General features: G+C 45.9%; 1 protein-coding gene across 1 annotated transcript in view; it reads right to left on the bottom strand.

The window, feature by feature from the left end:
• hmcn2 (hemicentin 2) overlaps positions 1–13,928 on the bottom strand; it is a 44,544-nt gene that overhangs the window by 3,118 nt on the left and 27,498 nt on the right. The window contains exons 45-76 of the mRNA XM_076154252.1: positions 13,586–13,710; positions 13,322–13,505; positions 13,138–13,235; positions 12,490–12,768; positions 12,200–12,390; positions 11,936–12,017; positions 11,261–11,397; positions 11,009–11,150; positions 10,767–10,911; positions 10,510–10,637; positions 10,017–10,173; positions 9,813–9,934; positions 9,562–9,726; positions 9,368–9,475; positions 9,132–9,266; positions 8,867–9,001; positions 8,308–8,577; positions 8,014–8,204; positions 7,698–7,911; positions 7,341–7,475; positions 7,048–7,238; positions 6,213–6,294; positions 5,536–5,706; positions 4,774–4,926; positions 4,411–4,548; positions 3,692–3,813; positions 3,350–3,590; positions 3,194–3,253; positions 2,993–3,112; positions 2,739–2,873; positions 1,745–1,864; positions 1,149–1,274 (exon numbers count right to left, since the gene is read on the bottom strand). Of these exons, the coding sequence (XP_076010367.1) occupies positions 1,149–1,274; positions 1,745–1,864; positions 2,739–2,873; positions 2,993–3,112; positions 3,194–3,253; positions 3,350–3,590; positions 3,692–3,813; positions 4,411–4,548; positions 4,774–4,926; positions 5,536–5,706; positions 6,213–6,294; positions 7,048–7,238; positions 7,341–7,475; positions 7,698–7,911; positions 8,014–8,204; positions 8,308–8,577; positions 8,867–9,001; positions 9,132–9,266; positions 9,368–9,475; positions 9,562–9,726; positions 9,813–9,934; positions 10,017–10,173; positions 10,510–10,637; positions 10,767–10,911; positions 11,009–11,150; positions 11,261–11,397; positions 11,936–12,017; positions 12,200–12,390; positions 12,490–12,768; positions 13,138–13,235; positions 13,322–13,505; positions 13,586–13,710 (4,802 nt within the window). The remainder of the gene's footprint in view (positions 1–1,148; positions 1,275–1,744; positions 1,865–2,738; positions 2,874–2,992; positions 3,113–3,193; positions 3,254–3,349; positions 3,591–3,691; positions 3,814–4,410; positions 4,549–4,773; positions 4,927–5,535; positions 5,707–6,212; positions 6,295–7,047; positions 7,239–7,340; positions 7,476–7,697; positions 7,912–8,013; positions 8,205–8,307; positions 8,578–8,866; positions 9,002–9,131; positions 9,267–9,367; positions 9,476–9,561; positions 9,727–9,812; positions 9,935–10,016; positions 10,174–10,509; positions 10,638–10,766; positions 10,912–11,008; positions 11,151–11,260; positions 11,398–11,935; positions 12,018–12,199; positions 12,391–12,489; positions 12,769–13,137; positions 13,236–13,321; positions 13,506–13,585; positions 13,711–13,928) is intronic.

The raw sequence follows: 13,928 nt of genomic DNA, 5'->3' as shown, positions 1-13,928 counted from the left end.
TTTCACAATGAGGCCACTGGAATATGATTGACAGAAATGAAGCTGAATTTGTAAGATTCACCTCTGATATCTTGGTGTCATTACCAAATAAGACAAAACCTCCACCTCATACCAGTGTTGGTGTTGGAAAAATTCAAACCACACTTCCATTAAATTGCTTCCTGTCATAAAGAGGATTTTTACTTCTTCACTTAAGATGTTTCTCTTGGCACGTTGAAAGCTTCGTCTCTTTTTGTGAAGGAAAACTAGTGACCTCTTGCTGTTTCGTGCCTTAAAGCAATCCAGCAGATTTCCTGTGAAATCTGACCAGGTGTTACACAACCTAGTCCTAGAAGACATAGCATAGTGGTTGGTAGAAGCTGCTAAATAAGGCTTTGTAGAAGATATTGATAGATCTATAAATTCAACCCCGGGCCAAAATGTTTACACCTTAAAACTCTTCATTTAACATTACATTTGTAATTTGGCCCTATTGTTTTGCACAAATGATACTACTTTTAGCTTTTTTTCATTGCTATTTTCTTTCACTGTTCACATGCCTCTAACTGGTTAAAGTGTGAGGATTATAGTAGCTGAACTCAGAGTTTGTTCAGCCAAGCACAAATAAATCACAGATTGGTTTGTTTTGGAGTTGACAGTCTCTAGATTTCAAGGATACCAATGATCACGGGTCAAATATCTGATTTTCTTGCCAAGCTTTGGTCTTCTGTCTTTCGGCATTGTACTTTTGCTTTTAACTGGTGAGAGCTGGATTTAATGTTTGGTCTGCTTGCTTTGAAATGAAACACATTTGTCCATTTGAATGCCTGTTTTTTTAATGACCCACAACAACCTTCCAAACACAGTCAAGCTCTTTAGCAAGTTAAGCTAATTGTGGTCTGTCTTTCCATGTCTGTCTCTGTCTCTCGCTGGATCCAATTACAGGTCAGGGCAGAGGTTCATGATGCTGCATTTCAGCCACTGTGTTGTGAATCTCTACCCAGAACTGCAGCAGAAGCCCTCAGAACAACTGTAGTTTTGGCACAACTGGTGATATTTTTGTTGGACTTACACAAGACGTTAAACTTTAAGAAACGGCTGAAAATTCCAACCATCTACATTCACTGCTTTTAAATGTGGAAAAGAGATCAGAGTGTGTAGCCACTAACCCATGCAGACTCCACTCTCTGCTGCAGTCATTCCAGCTGGACAACTGTCGAAGCATTGGTATCCCCCGTCTGTGTTACGGCACTGCTGGTGAGCAGGGCACACGTTCCTCGCACACTCGTTTACGTCTGGAATTGTGCAATAGTGACAACAAAGCTGTTCTGTCAGTTGCACACTCATTTCAGAATTTGGTCATGGCTAATGGCGAAACCCTCAGATGTTGAAATACATAAACATAAACATATTGGGTTGAAAGTAAACATTTTCACCAGGATATTTCTTAATCCGAGAGGACCGTGTCCACCACAGTCCCTTAATTTGCAGTAAATGAGGTCATCTCACAGGGTTCTAACAGAACAGTCCTTGCTTCAGATAGACATAAAAATGCAGAAAACTGCAACCAGACTGCTAATTGAAGACATTTTAAATACTTTTCATGAACTCTCCATGAAGTCCTCACCTGTTTTCAATGTTCAAAATAAAAACTGAAACATTCCCAGATTTAAAAACAAACTATGACCCCCTCATTTATCAGCAAAGTAGTTTTCCAGATGTACTTTTTCTAACTTTTGCTCTTAATGTCAAGCAGCAGACTGACCGATGCAGCGGTGTCCTGACAGCTGGTATCCTGGGTGGCAAATGCAGCGGTAGGAGCCCAGAGTGTTGAGACACTGATGCTGGCACGGAGAGAGAGCAGACTCCTGGCACTCGTCCACATCTGAAACATAGAGTTGACAGATCGGACTTAATCAATCTGCAGCGGGCATCGGCTTTATGAGACAAGGTGAGAGACGAGATTAATTTGTATTGATTCCTGCAATTGGATTCAACGGGGAGATGGAAAATGCACAAGGACAGCAGGAGAAAACTGAGTAACTTCTGTAACTTCCTAAAATGTAGATTATGCAGTTTACTACGTTTATCGGCGTTAACATGATGTTTGAAATGTTGAAATGTTTGAAGTTTAATCGCAGTGTTAACATATTGACGACGACTAAAATAACAATATGTTTACATGTATGTTCCATCTGGGATGCAATTTCGGCAATAAATCTTTTTTTTTCAATGCCATGTAATCATAATGAGACTGAAACTGCATAAATTGACATTATCTTCCTCTGATTTGGAGTTGCACAATCTCAATCTTTTTATTTATCTGTATTCAAGCATGTATCCGTTAGATTTGGAGAAACCCTCTCCTGCATGCACTTCCTCAGCTGGTGGACTCCAAAGCAACTGCTTATGTGTGTGTGACAAATTCCATAAACTTGATTTTGTCCACATATATGAATATACAACTTGCGTTTTTGCATCAATTCTGAAGCAAAAGTCAACAATCTTATGAAATGGGCCCCATTTTTCTTTAGTAATCACAAAAGAATTCCATGTTGTTTTTCCTTTTTGGATTTCTTTAGAAATTGAATTGAACAAACCGCTTCCTGTGTCAAAAAATGCTTTGATACGCATTTCCTCCCACTGTGGGCCATATAACAATTATCAAAGACAGGCTGTGAAATTTGTTTTCTTTTCAAATATTTCAGAAACCAAATGAGTGGAAAAGCAACACCATGTAAACACATTGATCGGTTTACCTTCACAGCTGGTTCCTGTGATGCTTGGCTTAAATCCCGGGCCGCACTTGGCCTGGCAGCGATACGTGCCCACTGTGTTGACGCACTGCTGGTTGTAGTGGCACATGTGAGAGCCCTGGGCGCACTCGTCAATATCTGCATTTGTAATCAGTGAGATGGCAGGAGGCCGAGGATCATTTTTTTAATTTCATGAAAATTAAGTATGTTTATGGTTTAATCACAAAAAAACAGCAGAGTGTAATGGCGTGTCTGACCTTGGCACGTGTTGGACTCGGTGGAGATGGTGAAGCCGGAGAGGCAGGCGCAGGAGAAGCCTCCCATGATGTTGTTACAAGCGTGAGAGCAGGGAGACTGAAGGGCACACTCGTCCTCATCTAATAATACCAAACATGTCATCTCACAAGTGTTCATAATTACAATGTCGCCAATGTCGGGGGAAAAACAAGAACACATACCAGCGCAGTAGGAGGCCGTGTCAAGTTGGAAACCTTTGGGGCACGTCTCTTCGTAACCATCTACAAAGACACAGACACCCAGTCAGTTTCAAAATTCAAGTCTGACATGTTTCAACTGATACTGAATTCTTACGTGTGCTCTTATTTTCCCCAGACCTGGTACGAGGAGGCTGGCAGTGACGTGGAAGTCCAAAGTGAGCGTAAACATGCTGTAGACGCTGTCCATCCCGGAGATCTTCAACAGCTGGAGCAAGGGCCCCTGACGCTCTTCCTGGCCCTCGTAAATAATGGTGTGATTGCACCGCAGCACCATGGGGTTTCCTCCTCTCTGGTGGGTCTGCGATGACCAGGAGTACAGCTGCCCCTGGCCCGACTGCACGTATGACTCATCGAACTCCTGAGAGACAGAAAATGCAAAGCGAAATCAGGTCAGAGACGTTTGAGAGGAGCCGGTGAGGCACGTTTGAAATGTTGCTTTGACCGCAGCAATGAACGCACCTGCAGGCTAAGATGAGACGACGATAACGACGGAGGGATGAATCCATTGATCACGATGTCAATTATCAGGACTCCCTCAGAATCCAGACCTCTGGCGACGTGGGTCAAACGAAGAATCTCCCCTGGATGGATAAAGTGACAAGTCTGAGATTACCACCACAACAGATCACTTTCAATCCTGAGCTCATGCATGCCAGTGGCAGAGTGTAGTGACATCTGCTGGTTTTCTTGTGAACTGCAAAATCACACTGGATTGAAAGGTGAAAAAGATGCTATGCTTTTTACAACAATTTCAATCTAATTGTACAGGGTCTGCTGCAGACAGTTAACAGATTACTCAACATCATACAGGTGACAAATGTTATATTTCTAGGTTAAAAAAAAAGTGGGAAAATCAATTGGGTAGTAATTTACTATTTTTCTGTACAATTTTAAGATAATGAAACTCTTTTGAAATATAGGAATCAATTTTTACATGGATATTCTGAAGAATCATTTCCAGATGAATGGATATGTGTAGTCATACAGTAGAAAATGTTATGACCTACAACTTTTTATAATAGGCCTTTATAGTTTGGATAGGTGGTCTGTTATCGCTCAATGTGGTCCATAAAGAAAGTAGCATTTTAGAGTAAAGGACGAGTGCTTTAGAAAACAGAATTATTACACACAAATCACCCTGATTATTGTTATAATAATAATTGTGGTTGCAAACTCACCGCTCTCAAACTCCAGCTGGGACTCCTGTCTGAACTGACCCTGAGTGTACGAGTATCCGTTCATGGCTGGTCCGCTCTGCAGCACAGTGGTCCAGTAGATGGGGGCAAACACGGACACCAGGACCTTCAGCAAAGGGCCTGAAACAGAACCGGATCAGAGGTCTGTATCTTATAGTGTATCAACAATAGTACAGGTGAGCCAGGATGGTCTATAAAGGTCTTTGTGTTCCCTCAAGCTTTCAAGGCACTTCACCTCTGTTACCTAGCCAGTGATGTGATGTGACATTAAGTTTATATACATACACATATACACACACACACGCAATACTGTCCAATGAAACATAAAGCTGCGTGCCCACTCACCCACGCTGGGAGGGATGTTGTCCAGACGAGCCTGCAGGGTGCTGCTCCCCTCCTCACTGTCATCGGTGATGTTGGCCTCCAGGTAGGACACGCCAAACTCCCTCTCGTTCACCATGCCTATCAGGCTGCCTCTGGCCTTACGTGGAGCTTCACCTTCAGCCGCAAGCACGACAATATGAGCGTTCAGTGTATTCACTTAACCGAACGCGCCAGAACATGTACGTTAAATATTGCGTGATTACTTGTAACGACCCAGATTTGTCATTTTGGTTTTGACGCATATTAAAACCTTTATCGCACAGCTACTGAAAAGCCCTCAGAGTGTACTTCAGCTGCACTGTCTTCTAAATGCTTTTTTAATGAACGCAAATTACATTTCTAATTCAGCTATGCAATGATTGGATACATGTGCCAGTTTTTTTCCTCTTACTAATGAAGCAACTCGCTGGAAAATTGCAGAAATCATTATAGACATCCGGCAAAAATAAGGAGCACGCAAATGAGACTGAAAAAGCAGTAATTCCATGGTAACCATGCCAACAAGCTCATGCAGTAGTTATGGGAAAAATATATCGATATAAGCCAGGGTACTATGACATCTGTCCCCGGGGTGTATGTTTCCAAGGCAACAGTCATAACATAATGTTCAAGCTCACATGGATATTCAGCGTGGCGACACATGAATCTGCCCTTCACTACAATTAGACTTAGACGTATATAATATGTTATACTGACTATGAAATGCTGCAGTGGGGGTCGTACCTGGGCAGAGACCAGTTTGACACTTTCGAGAGTCGATGCTGGGGCCGTCACACGATCGGCCGCCGTTGGCAGGCTCCGGGTTGTTGCACAGTCTGATTCGCTCTTGGAAGCCTTGGCCGCAGGTGCTGCTACACGGACCCCACGTCTCCCAGTGAGAGTAACCGCCATTGACTGAGAGAGAGTAAGACGGCAAGGAGAAAGCATTTTATCTCTAGTTTATATGCAATGTTGGAGGGATGAAACAAAGAAAACCATATCAGTGTTTCAGTGTAGGTATTTCTGTACATTTGACTTTTATAACATGAATCTCTGGCTGTACTGTCCTTCATCTCTACTACCATCTAGTGGTAACCTAGTGTTAACACAGGACAAGCAGTCTGAATGGTTGTCTATGGCCTGAGAAATCATATCAACATTTTTAATAACTAAAACTATGATCCGGATCAATCTCAAAATCTACTGTAGTGTTGCTTGTCCACACAACCTGCTAACACACACGCACACACACACAAACGCACAAATCAAGGAGGTAACAAGGTAACTAGAAAATGGCTAAATTTTAATGTAATTTGAGTTTTTTTTAATTATCTAAGAAAGTTCCCTCGTAGGGTACATCTATTGGTATGTGTGTGTGTGTGTGTGGGCGCGTTTGTGGTTTAAGTATGTGCGTAACTTACTCTGAACCCTGAGTGTTATGGTCCTCTCGGCGGTGCCAGCTTCACTCTCAGCCACACACTGATACTCGCCTGCATCTCCAGCCTGCAGGTCAAACAGGTAAAGCAGCAAAATGTGTTTTAATTGGCGTCCTGAGGATCAAGCATTTTTACGGTAAAAAGCTCACGTTTTGTACCGGCCAGACCAGAGAATATTCCATTAATTCCTGATTGTCATAATTGGTATTATTGGGCCAGAGAGAGGAGATTTCACTTTCAGAGTGCTGCGTGGGAAGGTCAGTCATCTGTCTGCTAGAGGCCTTAGCTGCAAAAGTGCACAATTACAGCACCGGTTATAGGCTTAACAAGGTTATGGAGCAAAGACATAGGGACGGAGTCTGGGAACATCCAGCTCTCTGTTCCGTCTTCTCCCTGAGCCGCTAATGCTGTTAGCTTCTCTGACTGAACTGCTTCAGATCTCATTTGGGAGGGAGAGGGGGGCGAGACTCTGAGGGACAAACACACACTGTTCTTTCATCCAAAGAGGCTACAGATGAGGAAGAAAACTTTTTTCCCAGCAAGCACATGTTTGAATATTTTCAGGTGGAAAGATGTTGAGATGTCTGGGTCAGAACTGGGTTGAAAAGTGGAAGACTGCTCATTTCCCTGCTCGTGTCACAAGCATTTTAGTGTCTGTACTAAAATGCTTTTAGATGTGTGTGTGTATCATCTAAATAATGTTCCACTTTTTAACCACAGGCCAGGTTATAACTGATGTTCCAATATGATCTGATTGTCATTGTTTCTAGAGAGAGGTCATCTCTAAACACAGGAAATAAAGTGTGTATTTTGTATTTACATTGATGTTATATATGACCAAGGATCCATTGTGAAGTGTTTGCATCCGTAGGGAGCGGAGCATCGGTCTTCCGTTCCGATGCCAGCGGAGGACCGGGCTGGGATCTCCGTGGACCGGACAGTCGAGCATAGCAGTGCCGCCCAGGATGACGGTCTGAGACATGTGAGCTTCACCCTTCAACACCGGAGGCTCTGGAAGCGCAAGCAGCACATACGGACATACGCACAGTGTGTCACACATCAATACCTGTTGATTGGTAAATGAATGGCCCTGACTGATCATCCAGCGCTCACCTCTGATGCGGACGAACGAGATGGCCCGGATGGAGCCCACGCTGTTTTCTGCCACGCACACGTAGGTCCCAGCATCACTGGTGGTCACATTCTCAACGATCAGGGAGCTCCTGCCAGCCTCGTCCACAGTGGCTCCTGGAGGGTTTTTCAAGGATAAAATCAGACGGGTTAATGATAACGGAGGTGCAGTTGTCATGAAGCAAGCCTTATGATTAGAACATACACACTTAGACTTATTATATGTCCAAGAAAAAGCAATGATCATGTCCCTGCAAGAGTATGACACAGTGGTCCGACGATGACTCTCATTGCAATACTTTGTTGGACAGAGGGAGACGAGCGTTCAGAGTAGAGTACCTGGGTGGGGTCTGTTGTTGGCAGTCCAGGAGATTAGCGGAGACGGCGTTCCCTGAGCGTGGCAGGACAAGGCCAGCGTCTGTCCTTTGTTGAGGGTCACGTCACCTGGCAGCTCCTTGAAGGCCGGCCTCATGTTGATGGACAAGCGGAGGTCTTGTCTCACGGAGCCAGCTGCATTGGTGGCGACGCATGCGAACACACCAGCATCCCCTAGCTGTGTGACGCAACCAATTAGAATCGTTCTTATATCTGTATCTAAACAGAGACTTCATTCATTCATGAAGATCTGAGGAATCTAGATAATAAAGTGGCTAACCTCAGCCCGCTCGATAATCAGCTCCCCTGATCGCAGCACGGTGAATTTTCCTGGAAGGTTTGGGACAACGGCGCCATTCTTCTCCCATGATACTCTGGGCTCTGGTGAACCCTGAGCAGCACAAGGCAGCAATGCCTGAAATCCTTGGACGACTGATAATTCTGTCTGCCCGGCAGGAATCATGGGAGGAACTGGAACACAAGTTTATCATCGCTGGATCAAACTATTCCACACAAATATGTCACAGATAGATTTATGCGGTGTGAAGTAGAAGTGTGAGGAGCTTTGACTTACCTTGAATGACCAGTCTCAGGTCATGGCTAGCTCTGCCGGCGAGGTTTTTGGCAGTACACGTGAACAGACCTGCATCACTTCGCTGGGTAGACGTGATTGCCAAGGTTCCGTTGGCAAAGACACGAATATGAGCACCTTCAACCACAGGCCTCCTCTCCTTGTGCCAAGATACCTCAGGTTGAGGCTGCCCATCAGCCGCACACTCCAGACTGACCGGCTGGCCGAGCACGGCGGTGTATTCCACACGAGGAACACTCAGCACCGGGGGAACTGGACAAACAAGCAGAGAAGAGGTGTTCATTCATTCACAACTACCAGGATGTTTTTTAGAAATCAAGAAATAATGTTCATATGACATGGGAATGGGTCTTCCTGCGCATTTTAGTAAGAGCTACAGGCACACAGATCAAAATGGAGACATTTGTTGGACACCTGGTACATGTTGGAATGTGTCATTAATGGACCATTCACAAACATAAAGAGACTGGTTGTTGATCCTCTGAATCAAGTAGGCACCACTTTCATCCCTTCTCTGAGAACAAATCATAGCCTGTAGTACCTTGAAGCACAAGTTTGGTTCTGCCCACAGCAACTCCAGCTCCATTCTGTGCGAGGCACTGGTAGGTGCCTGCATCACCAAGAGTGACACGAGAGAACTTGAGTGCTCCGTTTGAGAGAACAGCCAGCCTGTGACCTGAAATGAAACAGCACAGATGACTCACACAACCGTACGCATTATTGTCTAAAAATGCAAAGGACATCAAAGTCTTTGCGGTGATGCTACTTGATTTGATATGGGTTGAGCCATTATTTCAGATTGTTACCTGCTGCTATGGGAACTCCCTCTCTTTGCCAGGTGATGGAGGGTCTGGGGAAGCCTTGAGCCTCACAGGGCAGAACAGTCCTGTGGTGCAACACAACTTGTACTTCATCTGGCATCGGCCTAATTTCCGGGGGTTCTACATGCACAGAAAAACAAATCATTTTAAGTTTATATCCCAGCATGAACACACTGACGCTGATTGTCCCAACGACCTGCAGTTGGTCCATAATAGCCCACCTTGGACGGTGAGAGAAATGTGTTTGTGGGCCACTCCGGCTGGGTTGCGAGCTGAGCAAGTGTACCTGCCAGCGTGGCTAGGAACGGCAGCGGTGATCTCCAACACACCTGTATACAGCAAAATACAGAAATTCACAATGTTAGACCATGATGTAACATTATATGAACGGTCGTCGCCTAAAACATTGTCTTACCGGTGGGGAGGACACGATAACTTCCTCCTCTAGACCCGAGTTTGGCTCCACCCTTTGTCCAGGTGATGGTGGGCTGAGGACGTCCTTGTACGTGACAAGGCAACACAACGGGAGACATCTTCACTGCGGTGACTGTGGTGACGTCATCTTCGATAGAGGGTGGGACTACAAAAGCAAATGTCAGTTCATCAGTTTAATTGTTTGGAAAGACTCCCAACAGTGTGATCTCTGTGTGAAGTTGAAATCAATACCTCGCAGGATGACCTCAATGACCCTGCGCTCCTCTCCAACTTCATTGACAGCAGTGCACTCAAAGTAACCTTCATCCTCATTAGACGGTGAGGAGAGGACCAGAGAGCCAGAGGACAGTAACCTGGATGGAAAACAGGAAAAGCTCTTTCAGCTTTGAGGCTTTTATGGCTGAGTTTTGATGTGTGTTTGTGATGTGTGTTTACCTATATGTGCCAGGCTGCTGGCTGATGTCCAGCGGTGTACCGTTCCTCTTCCAGGACACTTTAGGGGCCGGTACACCTGTGCTCTCACAGCTCAGCACAGCTCTCACCCCTGAAGTCACCGTCACGTTGAATGGACCTGGACTGATGGAAGGACCCACTAATGCAAGACAACAAGCCAGACATGTCAGAAATAAGCAGGGGAAAAGGGAAAAATCTTCCCCTATTCCACATTTGTGGCCAAAAACTCAACTTACTGTAATGTAATAAACTCTTGAAGGAAATAAATGTAATCAACCAATGAGAAAAACAGATAAATGTAGTAAGTTTCAATTTATGAACCATTTTCTGGCTCTGAGTATGACCTGAGAACATAAATGTGCTCATTCTTCTCAAATCACAAAAAGACAGAACCCATAGCAGTAATCACAACCTAAAATGACCCCACAGTTGCTCCTGCCACATCAGATTACAGATTCAATTTCCGAAGTCTCACCAAACACCCGTAGATCCATCCCTCTGTGATCTGAGCCGGCCTGGTTGGACACGGTGCAGTAGTAGCGGCCGGCATCACTCAGCTGAACCCCTTGTATACGCACAGAGCCCTCTGATAACAAGGTGTACCTGTTGAAAGTTTTAAATAATCGTCATGGATCCAAGCTACCATCCAAAACTGCAATCAAATCACAAACTGGTCGACTCTGGTATCTGCAAAGGCAACAGCTGCAACACATTAAAGAGGCGGGGACATACTTGCTGCTATCGTGAACCACAGGGAAGCCGTCTTTCCTCCACATGACTGTAGCTGAGGAGTCGCCTTCCACTTCACAAGGTAAAAGTGCGTCCTGGCCCAAATGAGCCGTCACCACAGAGCTGCTCTCCTTGATTACAGGCGCCACTGAAACAGCAGAGGGTGACAATTGTGTTATAAATTGTACGGTGTTACAGTTTCATAAATGCATTTCAATAATGAAACTCTGGCAGGTCAAGCTTACAAAGGATTTCTACTGTGAAAAACAGGCTGCTGCTTCCTGCCATGTTGGTGACCACGCAGCTGTATTGACCGCTGTCATCCAGTCGAACATCCTGGATCTCTAGGTACTGACCCCCCGCCAGCCGCTGGAGACGACCGCTCGGCTGAAACAATAGGAGGAGGGAAGGAAAGAGATGGGGAGCGTTTGGTGAGCCTGATAATGCTGATGTGCTGTGTATAGAGCAAAATACAGAGCTTCTTGCTGAGCAGATACCTGGAGTTTGACCTCGTCTTTGTACCAATCTATATCAGGAGGAGGGTCGCTGTCAGCCAGGCACTCCAAGGTGAGATGTCCATTTACCGGCACAGTCACGGGCCGCACGTCACCGGAGCCACGGAGGGTCGGAGGGACTAAAGGAGAGAAAAGTTAGCTCAGTGATCCTGTGGGCTTGAAGTGAGAACCATATGGTTAAGTCAAACATAGACGAAGGGTCAGATTTAAATATACACATATGCGGAAAAAAAATGTATACACCACATTCCACAAAGACTGGTGTTCATAGAGAAGCCTCACACACAGACTGCTGAGTCAGCTGAACTGAGAGTGAGGCAGCAATGAGGCAAAGAGAAGGAAAGGGAAAGGGAGGGGAATTTGGGAATTTCACTTGCAGCCTTAAACTTGGAATCTGATTTATGCTTTGACATTTCAACAAGCGTGATTTTGATTCAAGCGTGAGCATATAGGTTTACATAGTCACCCTTAAAGTAGAGTTAAGTGGGAATAAAATTGTTGTCCACTGTATAATAATTCAGATGCTTTGACAGGATGAATGAGGAGAGTACAGATTTATTTCTACTTTGGGGAATATGCAGATTCTTTTAGTTCTGATTGTGCTCCAAGCTCCGGGTACAGAGAAGGGAAAAGTGGGACGTGAAGTGTGTGTGTCACCTTGGATTCGGACCCAGTGGTTTCTTCCGTCCTCTCCAGCTAGGCTGCTGGCCAAACAGGTGTACAGACCCGCATCCTCGACCTTTAAAGAGACGCCATTAATCAACCTGAGTGCCTCCTTGTGTAACAACACTCAGTCCGCAGGGATTGATACTGTTGCTTCATCTCTTGGATCATCCGTCTCTCCAAAAAATGCACAAAACGAACAACCTCTCTGCAATGTCACCTTTCAAATGTCAGATATGAGATCTGAGATATATATACCTGCACTTTGCTAATCCTGACAAAGTGTCCATCCTGTTGTACGACGTCCGTCCTCTCCAAGGGTCGACCGTCCTTAAGCCAGGTGAGCGTGGGAGGAGGAACTCCCACAGCCGAGCACTCCAGCTCCAGCACACTGTTCACCGCTATGGTCAGCTCGTCTGGGGAGCCGGTGCTGGATATCTTTGGCGGCTCTGGATTGGATAAATGAATGGAATTTACCTCATTTTGCTCAAAGTCTTCACCATGACGGATCAGAGATAAATTGCAAGCACGGTAAGTTCTGTAGTTACCGAGCACGGTGAGGTTAAAGCTCTTGGTGCTGCTCCCGGCCTGGTTACTGGCCACGCAGCTGTAGAGGCCCGCATCCGTCGGCGCCACGTCCGGCAGCTGCAGCCGCGTCTCCTGTCCGTCCAGCAGCAGGTTGCGGTGAAGAGACAGCGGCTGGCCGTCCTTCATCCAAGTGAGTGTGGGGGGAGGGATGCCCCGTGCCTCGCAGGTCAACGTTACCAAGGACCCCTGCACCACGGTGACCGGCTCCACTGGTTCAACATGGTCCACACCTGGGGGAACTGCAAACATGGCATAATAACATCTAAATAAAAGCTTCTAATCGATGTGATGTATGGGATGGATCGGGAGGCAGTAGTCGAGTGGGTAGAGCTTCCGCTTATGAACCGGAGGGTCGCCGGTTCGAGTCCCTGCCGAGGTGCCCCTGAGCAAGGCACCGAACCCTCAATTGCTCCCCCCTCTGCGAAGGGTGGTAATATGATGTAATGTAAGTCGCTTTGGATAAAAGCGTCTGCCAAATGATCGTAATGTAATGTAATGGATGGCAATAGATAAGTTAAAATGTCAAATTACCCCACCAATAAGGACACACTGTACATACATCAAGCTGACTCTGCGGGATTGTAAAGAAGAGTGTGTTCTGCCGTTACCTTGGACCTGGACATCGTAGCTGAGCTCTGCGAGGCCGGCCCGGCTGCGTGCCACGCATGTGTAAACACCGGCGTCAGACAGCTGCACGGGAGAAATCCTAGCAGGGGAAACACTCTGCATCAGCACCACTAAACAACACAAACACACAACCTGGTGATGAACGACCAAGAGCTTTTTATTCACCTCAGCACCGAGTCACCAGAGAGGAGGCGCGTGCGAGGGGAGAGGAGCACCGGGCGGCCGTTTCTCAGCCAGCTGATCTGGGGTGGAGGATTTCCCGCTGCCTGACACTCCAAGGTCACGGCACTGTCTTGTGTGGTCTGCACCTCTCTGGGGACGGTGGTCTCACCAGAAATGGATGGTGGGACTGGAACAAAATAAAATCTAATTACCAACAGAACTTGCATGCTTCTCATGTACACCGTTGTTGAATTGTATTGAACTGACCTAAGACAAAGAGGGTGTAGATTTTGCTCTCCTGGCCAGCCGGGCTGACAGCCAAACATGTGTATGTCCCAGAATCCTCGGGGCTCAGCATGACTAAGGTTAGGGTGCTGCCATCGGGGGTCACGCTGTCAAATACACAGATTTTCACATTACTACAGAGAATCATTTACCAAATTTTCCTACTCTGATTCCCATCATCATCCCACGTCTTTCACACAGACACACACACACATTTTGCAGATGCACTGACAGTATACAACGCTGAACAGCTGCTCAACAGCTGCCACGACTGTTGAAATAAGGCAGAATAGGAACAGTAAATTATCTGGCTACATATTCCTGT

The sequence above is a fragment of the Genypterus blacodes genome, unplaced genomic scaffold (assembly GCF_046128005.1).
Source record: "Genypterus blacodes isolate CSIRO-AG114 ecotype Tasmania unplaced genomic scaffold, CSIRO-AGI_Gbla_v1 ptg000061l_1, whole genome shotgun sequence".
In the NCBI taxonomy this organism is placed as follows: domain Eukaryota; kingdom Metazoa; phylum Chordata; class Actinopteri; order Ophidiiformes; family Ophidiidae; genus Genypterus; species Genypterus blacodes.
Note: the sequence above shows the minus strand (reverse complement) of the source record. Positions and strands in the feature narration are given on the sequence as shown.